Here is a 23,964-nt window from a genome sequence, read left to right on the forward strand (position 1 = left end):
AGTGTTAATAACTTATGAAATAGCTTTTCACACCCCTTTTAAATAAGGCTGGATTTAGCACTGATTTGTATGCATCCCAAATTCTATAATTATGAATGTTGCATGTATTTTCCCAATCCGCTGAGTTTTGATCAACTGCCTTTGGCATATGTTGCATAGACAGCATTGTGAATCTTAAAACCAAATAATTATTGGAATTGGCAGCCATTGTGTGCTTGCACACTGACTTAATTACCCAGATAAGTGTGTATACATGTGCAAAAAAAAAAAAAAAAAAACACTTACCGTTTGATGCTGCGAGGAGTCTCTATTGCAATGCTATTGCATGATAAGTAGATATCAGCATCCTGCTTATTAGAATGCAGAGTGCAATCAAGTATCACTCAACATTAAATTACCTTACTGAGTAATACAGTGCACTTAAATAAGGATATGGTAATTATGGGCATATGCTATTCTTCCTATATACCCACATCACATTACATATATGCAGTGGTGTAGTGGTGCCTGGAGTATTTTGCCCCCGTTTTTTTTAAAGCGTCCCAGCAATAGATAAACGCCCTTTGTTATAAACAGCATATAAATAGTCTTGCAAGTAGATCAAAACAAAATGGGCTAGTAGTATTTTCACAATGTCTCTTAACTTCTGATGCTTGACTTCTTAAGCAACCCATTCTCACTCCCAAGGCGTCAAAAACTGAAGCATGGTCAAGCACCTCTAGCGTCACTATGTAGACGCCAAAGGTGCCCCTCGGCGTCGCTATATCGATGCACTACGACACGAGGACATGAGAATTCGACACGAGGACATGAGGTACTCAGACCCAAGTGGATATAACTGCAGACTGGAGATCTCCAAATGGGGGCGGGAACTCCAAAACGGGGTGGGAGCTCCAAAACAGGGCGTGGTCTCCTCGCCTTGACTGACAGTGCGCTAAAGTGACAGATAGCGCGCTAAAGAAAGGGAGAATGGCGGTTCAGGTAAGCAGTCGGTCATGCGATATTATAGCAGATAGGCTAAAGTTTATTTTGGCTTTAATGAAAAAAAAATATAAACGTAGGTTCATTGTGTTCAGGTGTGAAGTTTAATATTAAAGGATTTTTTACTCTATTGATGAATCAGCGGCTATATTCATGCAGATTATACTGTCTGTGTGTGTGTTTAGCGCTTAAGAAACATAAAGTATGTAGTATGTGTTGTTAATAGTGAGTAATAAATTAATATACAAATTCAATGAGTGTATGTTGGTGTATTTTTATTAGGTACATGGATCAATCGTTTTTTCTGGACAGACTCTTTCTCTACAGTATAAGAATGGATGCTTCCACTGTCCTGTCTGTCATTACCAGACAGAGTATGAGTGCCAAGGAGAAGCACATAAAATTGTGCATTTTAATATATTTTTGGACTATAAAGGTAAGAGCTTCTTGTACAAATGTAAACAACAGTGTGTCAAAGAATCACATATGATGACTTAGATGAATATCATTACCATCTCAAGTACTACACTTATATTATTTTGCAATGTGCTGCAAAAACTTTTTTAAACCCTGTGTAGGTTTCAGAATATACAAATGCCACCAAAACTGCAGGGTGTCACCCCATTTCCATTGCCTAGGCTGTAAAAACACCAGGATAAGGAGAAAAGATTTCTTTAGTCATTTATCAAACTGCTCTGTGAGTGTCTCCACATCGAAGCCCGACAGCGTCGCGAGCCCCCTCTGTGTCTCCACATTGAAGCCCAGCAGCGTCTCCACCTCGAGCCCCGGCTGTGTCTCCACATTGAAGCCCAGCAGCGTCTCCACCTCGAGCCCCGGCTGTGTCTCCACATTGAAGCCCAGCAGCGTCTCCACCTCGAGCCCCGGCTGTGTCTCGAGATTGAAGCCCAGCAGCGTCTCTCCACCTCGAGCCCAGGCAGCGTCTCCACCGAGCCCCGGCTGTGTCTCCACATTGAAGCCCAGCAGCGTCTCCACCTCGAGCCCCGGCTGTGTCTCCACATTGAAGCCCAGCAGCGTCTCCACCTCGAGCCCAGGCAGCGTCTCCACCTCGAGCCCCGGCTGTGTCTCCACATTGAAGCCCAGCAGCGTCTCCACCTCGAGCCCAGGCAGCGTCTCCACCTCGAGCCCAGGCAGCGTCTCCCCCTTGAGCCCCGGCAACATCTCCACCTCGAGCCCAGGCTATGTCTCAACATCGAAGCCCGGTAGCGTTTCCACCTCGAGCCCAGGCTGTGTCTCAACATTGAAGCCCGGCAGCATCTCCACCTCGAGCCCCGGCAACATCTCCACCTCGAGCCCCGGCAACGTCTCCACCTCGAGCCCTGGCTGTGTCTCCCCCTTGAGCCCCGGCAACGTCTCCACCTCGAGCCCTGGCTGTGTCTCCACATCGAAGCCCGGCAGCGTCTCCACCTCGAGCCCCAGCAGCGTCTCCACATTGAGCCCTGCCTTTTAGTATTCATTGTGAGAATGTGACCCAGCGCCCTGTTAGAGTTAATAAATTAAGCCAAACGATCGTGGAGTGTCCTCACTGCAATATGTCTTTGTATTTGAAAAATCTGAAGCGCCATATGCAAAGAAGGCATTCTTCAAAGTTCCCAGACATCACAAAAGAATACCACTTACAGAGTCAGCCTATAGACCCACAATCAGGCATTTATGCAGTGGCAAAGGCATTTAGGGGACCTCCTGTTCCTATTCATGTTAAGCATAGCATTCAAGGTCCAAAACAGCACATCGAGTGTGAGCTTTAGGAGTGTTGCCTCTACTCTGAAGTTGCTGGTAGAAGTGGACACCAGACATTTCGATGTTGCCATCTGCGATCACTGGATTATTGTTCTGTGCCTTCCAGTTATTGTACTCTGGAAGAAAACTCATTGAATGAAATGGTGGCTGCACATTGGTTTGGAGTTGAAAAAAAAGCCATGTGTTTAGAACGTCTAAAGAATGCTGGCTTTGCTCCACTTGCTGTATCTGTGAATATTGGACCAGACACAGTCCATTATGTTTCTGTATTGGAGCAAAAACCATCGTATTATAGTCGTATTGGAAGAGTGATGGTTGCCTATAACTCAAGGAAAAATAGCTGGCACTGTCCTTGTGCGAAGCCATGGGCGTCTTGTATACATAAGAACATAGCAAAATGGTTTTTATTCCAAAACAAACGCCACCTGTTCAAATCAGTCAAATCCACAGAACCAGTGGAGAATACCACAAGCAGTTATCTGGAAGAGAGAGAGTGTTCACATGATAGGTATCCAGTAGGAAAAGAGTTGTTGAGAACTGCAACGTACATTCAAAAATTCAAGAAGTTGCCAGCAACGCTTCCCAAGGACGTATTGACGCCATCATTTGAGCACAACCCTCCTAAAGAATTTGTACCCTCTGAAATGTTTTGCACAGAATGCAGTGGACAAAGAGTCCTTAGTGACCCCATTCTCATAACAAAAAGTGCAAGACTTGTAACCCTAACACATGTCTTTGAAGGTAAGATAAAAAGCCATACAGAACAAATTCCTTGTTGTTGTGTAATACTTAGAGTAGAAACAAAGACACATTTTAACTAATATCCATTTTTTGTCTTAAAATTGATTTGTGTCAAATGTTTAGGTATATCAACATTCTTTAAAAAGTGCTTCTCTTGTGGAATGATATACCGATATCAAGAGTGGGCTGATGGTGTACACAATTATGATGACCACATCATTCTTAGCCTTCACTTCTGTCTGTACATAAGGGCATCTCTCCAGGTTAGGTGACTGTATAGTCCTTGCTTTTTGCAATACAAAAGCATTTCTGGATATTTCACTTTATGTGAATAAGTAGAACAATTTTCTTAACATAATTATCTTTGACATTATCATTTTATAGACTCACACCACAGCAGGAAGAGTTTTTGAAGCCATGGAACTGTCACTGGGTGTGAAACTACCTCCACACAGCCGTATACTGCAGGGATACATGCATTTTGAAGCTTTGACAGACCATCAATACATATATTCATGTGTAAAATGTGGCTCCAATCCAGCCATTGTTGTCATGGATCTGCATAAGAAAGGAGTGTTCAGCCTGCCAGGTGAGGAAAATGTTTTAAAATTAATTTTAAGTGTTACTGATTTTTTTTTTATATATATATCATAGTATATTTATCTATTTGCTTCAACTGTCTTTCACAGTTAGTGAAATCCCTGATCCATCAGATTACACTGGTATAGTGGACATGGAAGAATTTTGGACTTCACTCTCTTCAGAAATCATTTCTGATGGACTTATGGAAACCTTCAGTAAGGCATTATTTACTTAACATGCTTTCATACAATAGGAATGTCTTATTTTTTTTGCTTCAGGGATTCAGTAGCCTAATCCAGTCTTAAAATTCTATATTTTTAATGTTATTGTCTTTTAACTGTGTGCATACAGATCAGGAAACAAAGCCATTCGTTGTACAACCTGACTACAATAAATGGTCACCCTGGATTGGGCCACAAACCAGGAAATCAAATTTGGTCTACAACACAGAGTGGGAGAAAGTACACAAAAAACTAACATCATCTGAGAAGGTCAATGTAGAAATACCTGAAGATAGACTTCTGGAACAAGTGATGGCAATGAAGGTAAACTTCACCATCCTTTTCACATTTATTCCTCCAAAATCTATTTATTCTTAGTCTTTAAATACATATACAATTTTAATCTTGGTGTGTTTGCTGTTTGACAGGTGGAAGAGGTGAAAAAACTATGCAAATCTTGTGGCATGGACTCTTCAGGATCCAAAATGGATCTCATTCTGCAGCTTCGCACAGAAATAAAGAACCGTAGCAGCTATGACAAAGTATTTGCCAAAGTTTGGGGTGCCTCTGGTAAGTATGACTATTGTTACTAATATTATTATTACATTTATGGACCGATGAATAGCATTGTGTGTTGCTAAAGAAATTTCTTAGGTGGTTGGGCTACAATCATGTGTCCATGTGGAATTGTGTATAGTTTAAAGTTCAACCTGAGAGCTGAAAGTCCAAGGGACTATATGGACATGTTGATGTCATGGCAGCACATTCCAAATATAGTAATTTATGATTTTGCCCGAGGACTGGCAACTCATGGAACTATAAGATTTCCAACAGCACTGCCCTTTTCTCCTCACGAGGGGAGATTACTCAGCCCTACTGCTGAAAACATCCAATGTGCTAAAGAAGGGAGGCTCACAGTAAAGCTTCCATGGTTAATAAAGGCAAAGGAAACTCCTGATATAAATGGGCATCCATTAACAGGATCGTCAGAGCATTATGTGCTCTATGATAAACTGCACGAGGGAAATACAAAGGATGATAAAGATGTACTAAGGAGGATTGAGCTCGTTCCTGAACTTGCTGGCCGTATCAACAGTCAAGTGGTTGAACAATTTTTCTCACAAATGGAAAAAGACAACTATTTCTTAAACATGATGAAGCCAAGTACCCAGATTTTCTTGATCAGAAACATAATCCATCACAGAAACTCCATCGTAAACACAGCAAGAATGGATAAGATTAAGAAGAGTCTGGACGTTGAGCATGTTACATTGAACAAACATGGACAAGCAGTCATTGGTAAAATGTAGTTATTTATTTATACCTTTGGGTGTTTTGTTTTTGTGATTTCTTTTCTTTTTTTTTTTGCATTTTTTTTAATTCAGGTACTTCCAATTAAAACGACAGGTTGGGTGAGTGTTGAGAAATACCTGTATAGTTCATGAGATTACATTTTCTCTTTACCAATTAGTCAGTTTGTCTATATGTGCACACTTTACAATGAGAGCTTTTGCAGCGAATGTGGCAGAAGTTAACATGAACATGTGTGGACACCAGTGTGAGGCTCTCACTCAAATAGCAAACCTCAGGCCCTGCATAGATTCATGGACACTGAAGGGACATCTCCTTCAAGAACAAATGGTACGATAGAAGGTTTGTTATTTGTTGGGATTTCATTTTCATTCATTTTCTTTTTCTTCTTTTTTTTTTTGTCATTTTCAGATCAACTATGTCTTGGATGTGAGTAAACCAGCCAATGAGCTGATAGTTAAGGAGGGATCAGTTTGCCTTACCCGAGACAATTTGTTGTCTCTTGGTCTGCAAAGGAACATGGACTCGTTTGTGGGTACCACTCTTGTTGAGTCAACACCCAATTTTAATTTGTGGAAGTAATGCTAAAAGCAATATTTTAACACTTTTTAAACAGGTAGGAGATGCATGCTTGGATGTTGTGCGTAGCATGGCACAAAATCAAGTATGATTTTGACTACTTCCAACATGTAACAGTGTAGCCAATCAATTGCACTGTATTGAAGTTTAAAGCTTTGTATTGTTTTGCAGGGAAAAAACATATTTATTTCCACATTGCATATCCCACCAACTTGGCTCCCACCTGCACACTGTGATCCTCTAATATCTCTCCCAGTAAGTTGGGCTAAGTGCAACTCACATCGGACACAATTTTTTAAAATTTGCATAGAATAAATATTTTCTTTATGCTTTCAGTGTATTTTATCTTGATTACTGTATAGTCAGTAGCTCAGTGTCTCCTTCACTGTCATACAAGATAAGTGGGGCATTGAACCTTACAATTTGGATGAGAACAAGTTTCAACTGCTTTACTTTCTGAGATCTCAGATTTAGACAAGCTTTTACGCCTATACATAATAAAGGACTGATAATTACATTTATTAGTTTAGTAACAGTTGCAGGTTTTTTTTTTTTTTTTTTTTTTTTTAGGAAGATGCGTCTAAGAAAGAAGCTCTTTTTTTCCCACTATGGGTTCCAGGACACTATATGCTATGTGTAAGTGGTCTATACATTCCCTCCTCTTCAGCAAGCAAGTGAGGACTGCATGTCTGTCAAACTATGTTGTATTCATGTTTTTAAAATATATGTGCAGTTTTAACTTGAAAGGTGTATATACTACGAAACATGCTATTTTTTCTAGTTGAGACTGCATATTCCCTGCATGTAGGTGATGAGGCCTCGACAGAGAGAGTTGGTCTTTCTGGACTCTATGTACCATAAGACTGCAGGACAATTTGGAGACATATCCTACCAAAATGTCCTAAGATTACTTAATGAAGATGTGCGTTTTGGCAGCCACGTTCCCCTGGCCAGCATCTGTTTTGTTTCATTTGGTGGTCATGTTCTCTGGCCTGCAGTTTACAGGGAACACTTTATGTGTGACTTTAGTGTATGTACTGTTCATGCTTCAGTTCTAATGTTCCATGCATGATAAAACAAAACAGAGGACTTTATTTACCATCCTTTTTTTTAATAGGAAACTTGCACAGAATCTTGTCCCTGGAAAATGGTCAGAAAAAACTGGAAGTGATTTAAAGGTAAACATACTGTAACTTCGATGATTTTTTGTGTGTGTGATTATTAACTATTCTTTATCTTGTATTATCAATGAATAAGTAACTATAAAATCATCTATTTGAACAGGGAGTTCCTGTGCAAGATTATGGGAATGACTGCGGTATCTTCATGATCATGGCGAGTTAACAATTGTAGCTTAAACAAATTACAAGATTAAATTGACAAAATTATGTACAAAAAAAGTTATAAAAGTACACATTCATTTTAACACAATTTTATGCTCTTCACCTATACTGCATGACAAAAATTTTATTGAAAATATTTATTTTATATGCAGTACATCTGGTATATGGCAATGGAGGCTTATTTTGATTTCACTGTGGTAAGTGTTGCTTAAAATGGACATTATACAGATTTCTAAAAACAATAACCTCTTAATCATTTCACGTAGGTGTAATCTTGTAGATACTGACTTGCTGAATTGTGGTTATGTGATTAACTGATTTGAGTGTTACTCCTGTGTTTGATGAATTAGTTTATATGAATTGTTTTAGAGGAGAAATTTAAAATAAATTGTTTTCCTATTTAGAAGGACATGCCAGATCTTAGAAGGTGGTGGTGTATAGTTCTGATGGAGAACTTTCATCTAGAAGAGTAAATTTATTTTTTTAAATTGAATTAAATGCTTTTAATGCAACCGTTAAAATAAAACCAATCAATATTATATCAATAATGTGCGTTTGCAGTCACGGGAAAAGATTTGCACATTGAACTGAAGACGGGAGACAAACTCTTAATGGAACTTTTACACCTGTCTTCCGCATACCAAAGAAAAGAAAATGTCCAGACCCCACAGTAAGCTTTGTGGGGTTTATCTTTTACAGAGCTACTCTAAAAGAGACTGCTAAGAAGTCAAACTGCTGACCACATTTCTAATAATTTTCATTTTTCCACAGAAGGATGGCAAGCCAACCAAGAGAATCCAGACCTAAAAACATTATGAAATGGGCACAACACAGAAATGGGTACATCCATTGTATGTACAGATAAATGAATAGTTCCCCAAAATGTGTGTATGAACTTTGCTAAACGTGTGTGTGTGCGATTTATATTAAAAAAGAGCTTTATTTCAGTCTGTTCTAATTCAAAATTGGATCACTTCAGAAAACATTTGTTAACCTGCATGTCTGTGTGTATTACAAGTAAACTTTGAACACTGTCATCCTATGATCAATTAAACCTGCCATTTTAACGATTGAAATATTTTGAATAACACAGAGCCTTCAGAACAATAAAAAAACATTAGAAAAATTAAATACATTTGTCTCTCTCTTTTTTATTCATTTTACATCATAGCCATGAAGACATACAATGAACAACTTCAAAAAGCATATACATTTACAGTACATCTGACATTATTTTACAGTGTATATGGTATAATGACACTTAACCAATAAAGTGTGCAAGGTGTTTTTTTTTTTTTACATCTAAATAAAACCTAGTATGTGTTCGTTCCTGTCAAATAAAAATGAAATAAAAAATTGTAGTCTTGTTTGTGTCTGTATGGACTGTAGAATTTTAATATATTTCTATATTTTAATTCTTTTCTCGTGATAATATGTCATAGGCCTTCAGATATTTAAATATATCTATTTTATAATTTTATTTATCAAATGCTTACATTTTATGCAGGATCAGTTAAACTTAAAGTGAGAAACGGAATTTAATTCACAAACTTTTATGTTGATATGACGTTTTTGTGGAGACCCCACCCCCCTTTTGGAGGTACGGCCCACATTTGGAGTTCACGCCCCGTTTTGGAGGTCTCCGGGCTGCAGTTAAATGTCCCGTTTACCGTTTTAACTTCAAATTTCATTTGCTACTATTGTCAGTGTCGTAGTTACTTACTATGATTTTACTACAAATACAACTTACATCTTTGAACCTGAAATGAATATAAAACTTATCCAAGGTCTATGGCACGTCACGTGACCGATAGAGTTTAATCACCTCAGTTAGCAGCTGTGTTCATTTAGTTAAACGCAATGAAATTCAAAGACAGCCTCGGATGACTGATACAGCGATTAAACATACAGCTCTAATCTGATTAATAAAGATGACAGAATAGGATTTTATAACAGGCATTAAAAGAGCGTATACTACTCACCCAACCTGTGGCACTGATGGCAAGTATCGCGATGTGTGCTGAAGGAGACTTCTATAACGTGATTTCATAGCATGCCCTTTGTGTCTGAGTATTGACACCAAAAGTTTCCCACTGAAAGCAATGAAGGTCGTAGTGCATCGATATAGCGACGCCGAGGGGCACCTTTGGCGTCTACATAGTGACGCTAGAGGTGCTTGACCATGCTTCAGTTTTTGACGCCTTGGGAGTGAGAATGGGTTGTCTTAAGAGTGAGGATCATTATGAAATTAAGATTAAGGTTAGAAGTTCTATGCACAGATACTTATGTTAGATCTTCAATGCTCAGGCTTGTCAGTTTAGAACTTCTGAGAACACTAATGCTGAGTTAGTGCTTCTAGTCAAATTAAGTGAAAACAAGCCCACAAATGCTGAAAAGCTTCTCTCTCAGTGAGAGAAAGATGCTTTATTCAATGTTAAGTGCAATACTTGCCAACATGAAAGATGTTTCTGGGATATGAATTAAAGTGTTTTTTGCAATGCAGAAATACAGTTTTTAATGTATTAGAAGTTCTATACACAGAAAGTTATGTTAGAGCTTCAGTGATCAGGCTTGTCAGTTTAGAGCTTCTGAGAACACTAATGCTGAGTGCTTCTGGTCAAATTAAGTGAAAACAAGCACAAAAATGCTGAAAAGCTTCTCTCTCAGTGAGAGAAAGATGCTTTATTCAATGTTAAATGCAAAACTTATCAACATGAAAGATGTTTCTGACTTATGAATTAAAGTGTTTTTTACAATGAAGAAAAAAACACTAATTCATCTGTTAGAAGTTCTATGTACTGAAACTTATATTTAGAGCTTCAATGCTCAGGCTTGTCAGTTTAGAGCTTCTGAGAACACTAACGCTAAATTTTGTGTTTCTGGTCAAATGAAGTGAAAACAAGCCCAAATACGCTGAAAAGCTTCTCTCTCAGTGATAGAAAGAGGCTTTATTCAATGTTAAATGCAAAACTTTCCAACATGAAAGATGTTTCTGACTTATTATAAACAGTATTTCTGCATTGCAAAAAAACACTTCAATTCATCTGCTAGAAGTTCTATGCACAGAAACTTATTTTAGAGCTTCAAAGCACAGCCTTGTCAGCTTAGAGCTTCTAAAAACACTAATGCTGAATTCAGCATTAGTGTTCTCAGAAGCTCTAAACTGACAAGCCTTGCAAGAATCACTTTAATTCATAAGTCAGAAACATCTTTCATGTTGGCAAGTTTTGCACTTAACATTGAATAAAGCAACTTTCTCTCTGAGAGAGAAGCTTTTCAGCATTTTTGGGCTTGTTTTCACTTCATTTGACCAGAAGCACTAACTCAGCATTAGTGCTCTCAGAAACGCTAAACTGAGAGCCCTGTGCATTGAAGCTCTAAAATAAGTTTAGGTGCATTGAACTCTAACACATTAAAAAACGGTCTTTTCTGCATTGCAACAAAAAACACTTTAATTCATGTCAAGAAACATCTTATGTTGGCAGGTTTTGGCCTTTACATTGAATAAAGCAACTTTCTCTCACTGAGAGAGAAGCTTTGCAGCATATGTGGGCTTGTTTTCTCTTCATTGGTCCAGGAGCACTAATTCAGCATTAGTGTTCTCAGAAGCCTGTGCATTGAAGCTCTAACAACAACAAAAAAAACGTTAGTAGTTACAACAGACTTAGAATTCAAGCCACTTGGGAACATAGAGAGCTCTTAAAGAAACACTATGATGCCAAGGGAGACTTTTAAATACCTTTGATGGAATTAATCCATTTAAGCACTTTTTAGTTTTTCCTTCATGGAAGCATCAAAATACACATACTGTAACCGCTGACGGTTTTCTTTTTTAATACAATTTCTTGGAGAGCAAAATTACTCAAAATCTTCACTTGTATTTCTTCACAGACCAGAATAGCTACTGCACGATTGGATCTATGCTCTTGGTTACAAAAGTGGATCCATATCCAAAGTGGATCCATATCCATAATATCTCCGCCTAAAAATAACACAAATAGCTAACAGATAGAACAGACCTAGAAATCAAGCCACTTATGACTATAGAGGGCACTCAAAGACACATTATGATGCCAAGGTAAATGAACCTGATCAAGATTTTTCTTTTAATACATTTTCTTGAAGAGCAAAACTACCCCAAGGTCTAGACTCGTATTGCTTCACACATCAGTATAACCACTGCAAGTTTATGTGTGTTTGCTGTCTGTTACAAAGTGGATCCACATTCCTAAAAACATAAAAAAATAAAAAAATAAATAAGTAATTACAACAGGGTTAGAATTCAAGCCTCTTGAGACCCTAGAGGCCTCTTAAAGAAGCACTATGATGCCAAGGTAGACCTTTAAATGCCTTAATGGAATTGATTCGTTGAACAACTTTTCAGTTTTTTCCTTCGTGTAAGTATCAAACCTACTGTAACAACTGCCCACTGCACCTAAATGAACATAATCAAGATTTTTCTTTTTAATTCAATTTCTTGGAGAGCAAAATTACTCAAAATCTTGACTTGTATTGCTTCCCACATCAGTATAACCACTGCAAGTTTGTGTTTGCTGTCTGTTACAAAGTGGATCCACATTCATAATATTTCCCCCTAACAACTTCAAAAAACACCAGTAATTACAACAGGTTTAGAATTCAAGCCACTTGAGACCCTAGAGGTCTCTCAAACAAACACTGTGATGCCAAGGTAGAGCTTTAAATGCCTTTTAATGGAATTGATTCATTGAAGAACTTTTCAGTTTTTCCTTCGTGGAAGTATCAAGCTACTGTAACAACTGCTGCTGTACCAAAATTAACTTGATCAAGATTTTTCTTTTTAATACAATTTCTTGGACAGCAAAATTACTCAAAATCTTTATTCGTATTGCTTCACAGACCAGAATAACTACTGCATGTCTGTGTTTTTGCTCTTGGTTACAAAAGTGGATCCACATCCGTAATATTCCTTCCTAACAACATCAAATAACACCAGTAGTTACAACAGATTTAGAATTTAAACTCAAAGAAGCACTATGAACACTATGATGCCAAGGTAGACTTTTAAATACCTTTGATGGAATTAGTCCATTTAAGCACTTTTCAGTTTTTCCTTCATGGAAGCATCAACCTACACATATACACATGATCCGGTCACTGCACATCCGTTTATTCACCCACACAGACTTTTACATGACACAGTACACCCTGGACTTCATTTCCCCATATAGCCCTGCCTAGGAACTCATCATTGAACCTCACCTGTTTCCCATCAGTGACACTATAAATGTTGCACTCATCCACATTCACATTGCAAAGTCTTGTTCTAGTTCTGTCTGGCTTTTCCCGAGCGTGTTCCTAGTGTTTGTTCCTTCCGTTTTTGACTTTGGATTGTTTATACCGACTGTGATTCTCTCTGCTGCCTGCCCCTACCTTTGCTTGTTACTGTTTCTGATTTTGGATATCCCCTGACATACCTGATGCTGTCCTTTGATCATTGCCTGTTTGACCATTCTTAATAAACTACTGGATCTGGATCTGAACGTCTCTGACTCCTCGTTACACATACTGTAACCGCTGCCGGTTTTCTTTTTTTTAATACAGTTTCTTGGAGAGCAAAATTACTCAAAATCTTGACTTGTATGGCTTCACAGACCAGAATAACTACTGCACGTTTGTGTTTTTTTGCTCTTGGTTACGAAGTGGATCCACATCCATAATATTTCCCCCTAACAACAACAAAAAACGTAAGTAGTCACAACAGACTTAGAATTCAAGCCACTTGAGACCCTAGAGTCCACTCAAAGAAGCACTATGATGCCAAGGTAGACCTTTAAATGCCTTTGATGGAGTTTGTCCATCTAAGCACTTTTCAGAATAGGTACTGCACGTTTGTGTCTTTGCTCTCAATTACAAAGTGGATCCACATCCGTAATATTTCCACCTAAAAATAACACAAATCGCTAGTAGTTACAACATATCTACAATTCAAGCCACTTGAGATCCTAGAGGGCACACAAAGAAACACTATGATTCCAAGGTAGACCTTTAAATGACTTTAAAATAATTTATCCATATAAGAACTTTTAAGTTTTTCCTTCTTGGAAGTATCAAGCTATTGTAACAACTGCTGCTGTATCTATATTAGCTTAATCAAGATTTTTCTTTTAATACAATTTCTTGTAGAGCAAAATTACTCAAAATCTTCACTTGTATTGCTTCACAGACCAGAATAGTTACTGCACGACTGGGTCTATGCTCTTGGTTACAAAAGTGGATCAGTATCCAAAGTGGATCCATATCCATAATATTTCCACTTAAAAATAACACAAATGGCTAATAGATACAAAAGACCTAGAAATCAAGTGACTTGTGACTATAGAGGGCACTCAAAGAAACATAATTATGCCAAGGTAAATGAACCTGATCAAGATTTTTCTTTTAATACAATTTCTTGGAGAGCAAAACTACTCAAAGTATTGACTTGTATCAGTTCAAACATCTGATGGAAATGGCAAAAATGAAACAAACATCGTACAGGATATTCAAAATAATGTACTTCCTGTTGGCTTTTGGATTTTGTACCAATTGTAGGTAATGGTGTGTTACACGTGCGTACCGATTTTCATGCATGTACGTGAAACGTAGCTCGAGGTGCAGTCCGTTGAAATTTCAAGGGGGTCATCATGTTCTGTTACACATTTGTACTTACACATACCATTCAGTTAGAGATGAGTAGTTACACAAACATTACAGCTGTAGATACCATGTACCAATGCATTAGGGACACATAATATACAGTGGGACCCTATTGGCCCTCCAGGGTTTTAGGTAGCTTGAATTGGATCCACTTAGATAATGTTTCGTCCTAGGGTCTAAGGTAGCTTGATTTCTATAATTTCTATAATATTCTATAATTTTCCGCCCTAAAACTCCTAATCATGATGCTGTGGCCGCTGGAGGAGTTTCTCAGCGCGGATTTCCCCTCAAGATCCGGGGCGTTTAGACTCCTTGTGGGGAAAAATCGATGATACGGCATTTTGTTTAAGCGTATACTTATATCCATCACCACCTGTAAGCTGTTTCAGTAGCTGTAGTCATCATATCAGTATTTTATTTTCAGAGTTGTCTATTCCGACTTGTGTTGCGGTAAAAACAGCAACAGGTAGCGGCAGTAGCTCACCGAGTGCAACCATTTTATGTCATCAGAATAATGGCACCCCTCCATAGTCCAAAGTATGTATAAAACTATGTGATTTGTTAAATGACATAAATCTTTAATGGGTTTTCCACTACATATTTTTAGTAAGGACATCATTTATGTTATATTAAGCTATACAAATCTTATCTTTCTAATTCTAATCAACATTGTCCAATTAAAATAGCTACTGCATGTTGGTGTCTTTGCTCTCGCTTACAAAGTGGATCCACATCCATAATATTTACCCCTAAAAACATCATAAAATGCCAGTAGTTAGAACAGAATTAGAATTCATGCCACTTGACACCCTAGAGGGCACTGAAAGAAACACTATTACGCCATGGTGGACCTTTTAATGCCTTTGATGAAATTTGTCCATTTAAAACAGCTACTGCATGTTGGTGTCTTTGCTCTCTCTTACAAAGTGGATCCACATCCATAATATTTCCCCCAGCAACATCACAAAAACGCCAGTAGTTTTTTTTAAGGGCTTAAATTGATAAATTTAAGCCCATAAAAATTGATAAATTCCACCAAAGGCATTTAAAGATCCACCATTGCATAATATTGGCTTGCAAAGAGAGCAAAGACACCAAACATGCAGTAGCTATTTTAAATGGACAAATTCAATCAAAAGCATTTAAAGGTCCTGCATGGCATAATGGTGTTTCTGTGAGTGCCCTCTAGGGTGTCAATTGGGTTGAATTGTAGGTTTTTTTGTGTAACTACTGCAGTTTTGTAATGTTTTAGGGCTAAATATTATGGATGTGGATCCACATTGTCAGCGAGAGCAAAGACACCAACATGCAGTAGCTATTTTAAATGGACAAATTCAATCAAAGGCATTTAAAGATCCACCATGGCATAATAGTGTTTCATTGAGTGCCCTCTAGGGTGTCAAGTCGCATGAATTCTAAGTATGCTGTAACTACTGTCGTTTTGTGATGTTGTTAGGAGGAAATATTATGGATGTGGATCCACTTTGTAAGAGAGCGCAAAGACACCAACGTAAGATCATAACGTTCATGATCATAAAATTAGTAACTCACTGAAATGTGTTTTTTGCATTACAAAAACATTTCATTTTAGATGTTAGAAACATCTTTAATGTGGGCAAGCTTTAGTCTTAACAGTGCATAAATCAGCTTTCTCTAACAGAAAAAGAAGGTTTTCAGCATGTGTGGCCTTGCATTCTGTTCATTTGCTTAGTTGCACTAACAGAGTGTTACAGTTCACAGTAGCTCTATACTAAGCGTCTTATGCTTGGAAGTTTAAAACAAAACTCATGATCATAAAACTAGTAACTCACTGAAATCTGTTTTTTCTTCATTGCAAAGGCATTTATTTAAAGATGTTAGAAACATCTTACATGTGGGCAAGCTTTCAACATGTTGAATCGGCATTGGGGACGTCGGGGCCGTCGGCGAGAGTGAGAGCTCTGATTGGATGTTCAGTTTAGCGAACGTCAGTGCCAAGAATTAAAGCAAAAGTGATGAAAACAAGCATGAATGAAGACGGTACATACAGAAGGCTGTTTAAATGTTACGTGATCTTTCCCAATCATTCTAATAAGCGAATGTTTTCATAACAACATGAGCCACTTAAAATGATTAAAGTTATCAACGTTACTGATATTCAAAATAGTAAGCAAGCGCTGCTTTGTTTACATTTCGTATATATCTGCATTTATCTTGTATATCTTTGTTTCGGTTTCTCCTTTTGAATGATGTATATATACTTTTAATAGCTGCTGATATGAACAGCTTGTTCCTCTCACGCATGCGCAGAACACACGTGTTAGTTTGCCATCGGCTGTAGTCTGTGCGATGTGTTCCAAAAGCGCAGCTTTTTGGTCCGATGCTGCCAACGCGAGGTGACAACACCGTCGGCATTCGTCACCGCTAGTTCTTTGAAGTCGGCTTGGTGTGTCCCGGCCTTTAAATGCCTTTGGTGCAATTTATCAATTTAAGCGCTTTTCTGTATAGCTACTTCACGTTGGTGTCTTTGCTCTCGCTTACAAAGTGAATCCGCACCCATAATATTTCCCGCTAACAACATCACAAAACGACAGTAGTTACAGCATACTTAGAATTCATGCGACTTGAAACACTAGAGGGCACTCAATGAAACACTATTATGCCATGGTGGACCTTTAAATGCCTTTAATTGAATTTGTCCAATTAAAATAGCTACTACATGTTGGTGTCTTTGCTCTCGCTGACAATGTGGATCCACATCAATAATATTTAGCCCTAAAACATTACAAAACTGCAGTAGTTACAAAAAAACTTACAATTCAAGCCAATTGACACCCTAGAGGGCACTCAAAGAAACACTATTATGCCATGGAGGACATTTAAATGCCTTTGATTGAATTTGTCCATTTAAAATAGCTACTGCATGTTGGTGTCTTTGCTCTCTTTGCAAGCCAATATTATGCCATGGTGGATCTTTAAATGCCTTTGGTGGAATTTATCAATTTAAGCCCTTTTCAGAATAGCTACATCATATTGGTGTCTTTGGTCTCGCTTACAAAGTGGATCCAGATCAAAAATATTTACCCCTAAAAACATCATAAAACGCCAGTAGTTACAGCAGAATTAGAAGTCAAGCCACTTGACACCGTAGAGGGCACTCAAAGAAAAACTATTATTACATTTTGTCCATTTAAAATAGCTACTGCATATTGGTGTCTTGGCTCTCGCTTACAAAGTGGATCCACATGCAGTAGCTATTTTAAATGGACAAATTCCCATAATATATACCCCTTAAATATAACAAAATGGCAGTAGTTACAACAGAATTAGAATTCAAGCCACTTGACACCGTAGAGGGCACTCAAAGAAAAACTATTATTACATGGAGGACATTTAAAAACATGCCTTTGATGAAATTTGTCCATTTAAAACAGCTACTGCATGTGGGTGTCTTTGCTCTCTCTTACAAAGTGGATCCACATGCAGTAGCTATTTTAAATGGACAAATTCAATCAAAGGCATTTAAGAGTCCACCATGGCATAATAGTGTTTCTTTGAGTGCCCTCTAGGGTGTCAAGCGGCTTGCATTCTAATTCTGCTGTAACTACTGGCGTTTTATGATGTTTTTAGGGGTAAATATTATGGATGCAAGTTTATGTGTGTTTGCTGTCTGTTACAAAGTGGATTCCACATCCATAAATTTTCAACCTAAAAACATAAAAAAACACACCAGTAATTACAACAGATTTAGAATTAAAGCCACTTGAGACCCTAGAGGCCTCTCCAAGAGCCAAAAACACAGATGTGCAGTAGTTATTCTGGTCTGTGAAGCAATACGAATCAAGATTTTGAGTAATTTTTCTCTCCAAGAAATTGTATTAAAAAGAAAAATCTTTATCAAGTTCATTTAGATACAGTGGCAGTTGTTACAGTAGCTTGATACTTCCACGAAGGAAAAACTGAAAAGTTTATTCAACAAATCAATTCCATTAAAGCATTTAAAGGTCTACCTTGGCATCATAGTGCGTCTTTGAGAGGCCTCTGGGGTCTCAAGTGGCTTGATTTCTATAGGTCTCATAATGTTTCTTTGAGTGACCTCTATAGTCACAAGTGGCTTGATTTTCTAGATCTGTTGTGTATCTATTAGCCATGTGTGTTATTTTTTTAGGCGGAAATATTATGGATTTGGATGAATAACCCCCGGCTCCCCCTCATTCCACTTTTGTAACCAACGAGCATAGACCCCAGTCGTGCAAGTAACTATTCTGGTCTGTGAAGCAATACAAGTGAAGATTTTGAGTAATTTTGGTCTCCAAGAAATTGTATTAAAAGAAAAATCTTGATCAAGCTAATATAGATACAGCAGCTGTTGTTATAATAGCTTGACACTCCAAGAAGGAAAAACTTAGTTCTTATATGGATAAATTCCTTTAAAGTCATTTAAAGGTCTACCTTGGAATCATAGTGTTTCTTTGTGTCCCCTCTAGGATCTAAAGTGGCTTGAATTGTAGATATGTTGTAACTACTAGCAATTTGTGTTATTTTTAGGCAGAACTATTACTGATGTGGATCCACTTTGTAATTGAGAGCAAAGACACAAACGTGCAGTACCTATTCTGAAAAGTGCTTAGATGGACAAACTCCATCAAAAAGCATTTAAAGGTCTACCTTGGCATCATAGTGCTTCTTTGATTTGACTCTAGGGTCTCAAGTGGCTTGAATTCTAAGTCTGTTGTAACTACTGTCGTTTTTTGATGTAATTATGAAGGAATATTACGGATGTGGATCCACTTTTGTAACCAGGAGCAAAGACACAAACCGTGCAGTAGTTATTCTGGTCTGTAAAGCAATACGAGTCAAGATTTTGAGTAATTTTGCTCTCCAAGAAATTATATTAAAAGCAAAATCTTGATCAAGTTCATTTAGATACAGCAGCAGTTGTTAAAGTAGCTTGATACTTCCACAAAGGAAAAACTGAAAAGTTCTTAAATGGATTAATTCCATCAAAGTTATTTAAAGCTCTACCTTGGCATCATAGTGTTTCTTTGAGTGGACTCCAGGGTCTCAAGTGGCTTGAATTTTAAGTCTGTTGTAACTACTGGCGTTTTTTTATTGTTGTTAGGGGGAAATATTATGGATGTGGATCCGCTTCGTAACCAAGGGCAAGAACACAATTGTGCAGTAGTTATTCTGGTCTGTGAAGCAATATAAGTCAAGATTTTTGAGTAATTTTACTCTCCAAGAATTGAAAAAAAAGAAAACCGTGCAGCGGTTTACAGTAGCTTTTTATGATGTTTTTAGGGGTAAATATTATGGATGTGGATCCACCTTTGCCAGCGAGAGCCAAGACACCAACATGCAGTAGCTATTTAAAATGGACAAATTCAATTAAAGGCATTTTAAGGTCCTCCATGGCATAATGGTGTTTCTGTAACTACTGTCGTTTTGTGATGTTGATAGGAGTATTAAATATTATGGATGTGGGATCCACTTTGTAAGAGAGCGCAAAGACACCAACGTAAGTTCATGATCATAAATTTAGTAACTCACTGAAATGTTTTTTTTTTGCATTACAAAAAACATTTCATTTTAGATGTTTTAGAAAACATCTTTAAATGTGGGCAAGCTTTAGTCTTAACATTGCATAAACCAGCTTTCTCTAACAGAAAAGAAGGTTTTCAGCATGTGTGGCCTTGCATTCTGTTCATTTGCTTAGTTGCACTAACAGAGTGTTACAGTTTCACAGTAGCTCTATACTAAGCGTCTTATGCTTGGAAGTTGTAAACAAACTCATGAATCATAAAACTAGTAACTCACTGAAATCTGTTTTTTCTTTTTCATTTGCAAAGGCTTTAGTTAAAGATGTTAGAAACATCTTTCATGTGGGCAAGCTTTAGTCTCTAACTTTGTACAAACTATAATTCTCTAACAGAGAAAGAAGGTTTTTCAGGCATTTGTGGTCTTTCTTTCTGTTTCATTGTTTCTGATTCTTGCTTAGCTGTACTAACAGAGTGTTACAGTTCACAGTAGCTCTAAACTAGTATAAAATGATAGAAAGGGTATCACAACTCACTCGCGCGAAACATACCAAGTTGAAAAACTCTGGAATGCCTGTAGATATAAAAAATTGGATAAAGTAGTCTCTTACTGCTAAATTCTCTAAAAAAAAACAGAGGTGTTAATTATTAGGACCTAAACGCTCTGTCATCGTAATAACCTACTAACGCGTGGTCTAAGACTTGATGCTGCTCTGGCAATTCTCGTCACTCATTAGGAACCTAGGTGAGCTAATTGAATAGCAATCTTTCCTAAAAAACCACGTCATTCTAGCATTTGTAAATACTGGGTGCATTTGTTCCAATCTCAAAAATATTATCTAATTACTCAGGCCTACAGCCTCTATGTCAAGTGCATGAATGTTCAATTCCAACCATTTCAACATGAATTATGCTAAACTAATCTTTGATTCAATATTAACTCGAAGTGCTACTCTATTGCAATACCATACATCACTTAATAGCAACGCTCTCCCACATATTTAGCTATTGTAACTTCGGCGCTTATTTCCACAAGGTATAAGGGCGGGTGGTAACAGACTAGAAACAAAGCAGTTTTATACCATCGCGGTTGATAACATTTCCTTTCTTTAGTCCTTCGCAATCCTACAGCCTGAACCATCGTAGGAAAGCCCTGAATGGCGGTTGTTCTGCACGCTTAGTACTTGAATGCAGAGCAAGAGTTCTTTAGAACAGTATTATAGCCCTCCACGTCACGCTGCACGTTCTCAAAACTCAGGCAATTTGATAATACCTAGAATATCAAAGTCAACTACGCTCGTGCCAGGGGCAAAGGCAGATCCTTTCTCCTATTTAGCGCCTAAACTCTGGAATAACCTACCTAACATTGTTCAGGAGGCAGACACACCTCTTGCAGTTTAAATCTAGATTAAAGGACCCATCTCTTTAACCTGGCATACACATAACATACTAATATGCTTTTAATATCCAAATACGTAAGGATTTTTTAGGGCTGCATTAATTAGGTAAACAGGAACGAGGGAACACTTCCCATAACACCCGATGTACTCAGAATCATTAGAAGAATGGCATCTACGCTAATATTTGTCTGTTTCTCTCTTGTTCCGAGGTCACCGTGGCCACCAGATCCAGTCTGTATCCAGATCAGAGGGTCACTGCAGTCACCCGGATCCAGTACGTATCCAGACCAGATGGTGGATTAGCACCTAGAAAGGACCTCTACTGACCTGAAAGACAGCGGAGACCAGGACAACTAGAGCCCCAGAGACAGATCCCCTGTAAAGACCTTGTCTCTCAGAGGACCACCAGGACAAGACCACAGGAAACAGATGATTCTTCTGCACACAATCTGACTTTGCTGCAGCCTGAATTGAACTACTGGTTTTAATCTGGTCAGAGAGAGAACTGGCCCCCCAACTGAGCCTGGTTTCTCCCAAGGTTTTTCTCCATTCTGTCACCCAATGGAGTTTGAGGTTCCTTGCGCTGTCGCCCTCTGGCTTGCTTAGTTAGGAGGCTTAGACACTAAGCGATATCGTTGACTTGATTGCAAATTAAAACAGACACTATTTCAACTGAACAGAGATGACATAAATGAATTCAATGCTGAACTGCCTTTATCATTTTGCATTATTGAGACACTGTTTTCCAAATGAATGTTGTTCAGTGCTTTGACGCAATGTATTTTGAAAAAACCACAAAAAAAAAAAAGATTAATTAATTAACAAAAAAGAAGCTACTATAACAACTCCTTTATAATACCCTCACGAGAAAACCAGACGCGTACGTATACAACACGGCCAGCGCAGACGCAGACTTCTTCAATTTATTCTTCTGAATGCGCAGGCTGATGGCCAGCTCTGCAATTGCCCAGAATTATTGCACATCGCTGTCTTTATATTCTTTTATTGACGGATTGCACAGGTTCGAGTAGCAATGAGCTTCTTCACTCTGCCTGCACATGTGCAATTTTGTTTTTGAAACCTACTGACCAGGTGCACCTGTCCGCGCGGTCGTCTGCTATGCCTTACTACTGCTGCTGTTTAAGTTGTCACGTTATTGTTTGTGCCTGTTCTGAATCTTTTTTTCTTTTCTTTTTTCATTTAGCCTAATGTTGTGGGATATGCATAGTGGCACTTCATATAAATTGATATTCTGCTGGATAACCTGCTGTTTTTCAAACATTAAGTAAAAAAAAAAAAAAGAATAATCCAGATAGTCCTGTTTATGACTCACTGTTAAACATTTGTGATTGAATCTCCATTAAGGGGTCGTTCACATATCGCGCCTTTTGCGTGCTCATGTTCAAGTATTTCCAATGTAGGAGCGCCGGTATGGGTGCTCATAATGGAAGCTTGTGCGCGATCGGTGCAGCGACGGGCTCGGCTTTTCCCAGGCGTCCGCGACCGCATCGAAGTTAAAAAACATCATGTTCGAATGCATTTTTCGAATATTGAATAAAAAGAGACAGCCCTAATTGCAAGCAATTTTCAGTGCTGCAAATCCATTTATCCTTTGCTGAAATTTCCACCGCCTTCATTGAGAGAGCAGGTCATGGTTGCTTAGCAACAGTAGTAAGGCAAGTAGATATTCGAATATATTCGAATACATTGCATGATATTCGATATCCGTTCGAATTTTATTTTCTCAAAGTAACAGCCCTACAAGGAGTAATAATTAACTTTTAAGTCAATACCGGAGCGCGCTTAGAGCGCTTACTTGACCATATGACTTTGCCATGTGTGCCAAAAATGATAGGAAAAGTGTTTGAAAGCACTTGAAGCTTCAGGTCATTTGATCCCTCCTCTAATGGCCAGAGAGTTTAACTTGTGAATTAAATTTGACTCCTCAGTGCTGATTCCTATGGAATAAGCATTGAGGAAGCACCACAAATGACATATGTTCTACATTTGAGCCGCAGTGGCACTTACGAATGGCAGATAAAAGAAGTTGATTGGGCAGAGATGATTTTGAAATTGGCTAAGCAATCGAACAACACCAATAAACACAGAGTTTTTGAAGCCTAATAAAATGGATTGCACGTCACATGTCGTAGTTGAGCGAGACTCAGAGTATGAAGAAACTTTGTTTAAAGGTCCCATTCTTTGTGATCCCATGTTTTAAACTTTAGATAGTGTGTAATGTTGTTGTTAGAGTATAAATATTATCTGTAAAATTCTAAAGCTCAAAGTTCAATGCCAAGCGAGATATTTTATTTAACAGAATTCGCCTACAACAAATGACCCGTTTGGTCTACATCCCTCTAGTTCCTGCAGTAACGTAACCGTGAAATTTTGGGTATCTTGAAACTGGTAATCGGCCCATGCCTACAATGGAATTATGTATACCTGCTCATTAGTGAACATTAACTAGTAGATAATTTATAGTAGTTCTTAAGCAGTTATGACAGAATTCATTAGTTATCGATTAGCTAACTGTTACTTATGGAGAGAAATACCTTTTAGTCCTTCCTTCAATAATGTTTGCTGGATGAACAGTTAAAACTTGCAGCTGATAAATAAATTGTGATAAATCTATTGCAATTATTTATATACATAACCTTTTGAGCAATTTTTTCACTTTGTTACAAAAAGAAAATTTTTAGTAGTTATTAGTATATCAATTATTATTAGTACTGCACTCGCTATGGTGGAAAGGGAAAGACCCCCGGCTGAGACCCCAAGATTATAAAGGCTGGTTCCACCTGGTATTGAGATAGGTTTGGTCAATCCGATTCCCACACTGGACTAGGGCTGT

General features: G+C 38.0%; 1 protein-coding gene and 1 long non-coding RNA gene across 2 annotated transcripts; both read left to right on the forward strand.

Annotated features, from left to right (window-relative positions):
* Window positions 1-2,864: 2,864 nt before the first annotated feature.
* LOC122148710 lies at window positions 2,865-5,593 on the forward strand. The gene is made up of 6 exons (XM_042775884.1): window positions 2,865-3,743; window positions 3,865-4,069; window positions 4,170-4,277; window positions 4,414-4,607; window positions 4,712-4,853; window positions 4,938-5,593. Exons 1-6 carry the CDS (start codon window positions 3,642-3,644, stop codon window positions 5,591-5,593), a joined length of 1,407 nt encoding a protein of 468 aa, XP_042631818.1. The 5' UTR covers window positions 2,865-3,641.
* Window positions 5,594-6,743: 1,150 nt separating this feature from the next.
* LOC122148736 lies at window positions 6,744-8,615 on the forward strand. Its single transcript, XR_006162583.1, has 6 exons — window positions 6,744-6,809; window positions 7,291-7,351; window positions 7,458-7,713; window positions 7,921-7,985; window positions 8,078-8,186; window positions 8,288-8,615. It is a non-coding gene; the product is annotated as an uncharacterized LOC122148736 (long non-coding RNA).
* The last annotated feature ends 15,349 nt before the right edge of the window (window positions 8,616-23,964 follow it).

Source organism: Cyprinus carpio, chromosome A19 (assembly GCF_018340385.1).
Source record: "Cyprinus carpio isolate SPL01 chromosome A19, ASM1834038v1, whole genome shotgun sequence".
Classification (NCBI taxonomy): domain Eukaryota; kingdom Metazoa; phylum Chordata; class Actinopteri; order Cypriniformes; family Cyprinidae; genus Cyprinus; species Cyprinus carpio.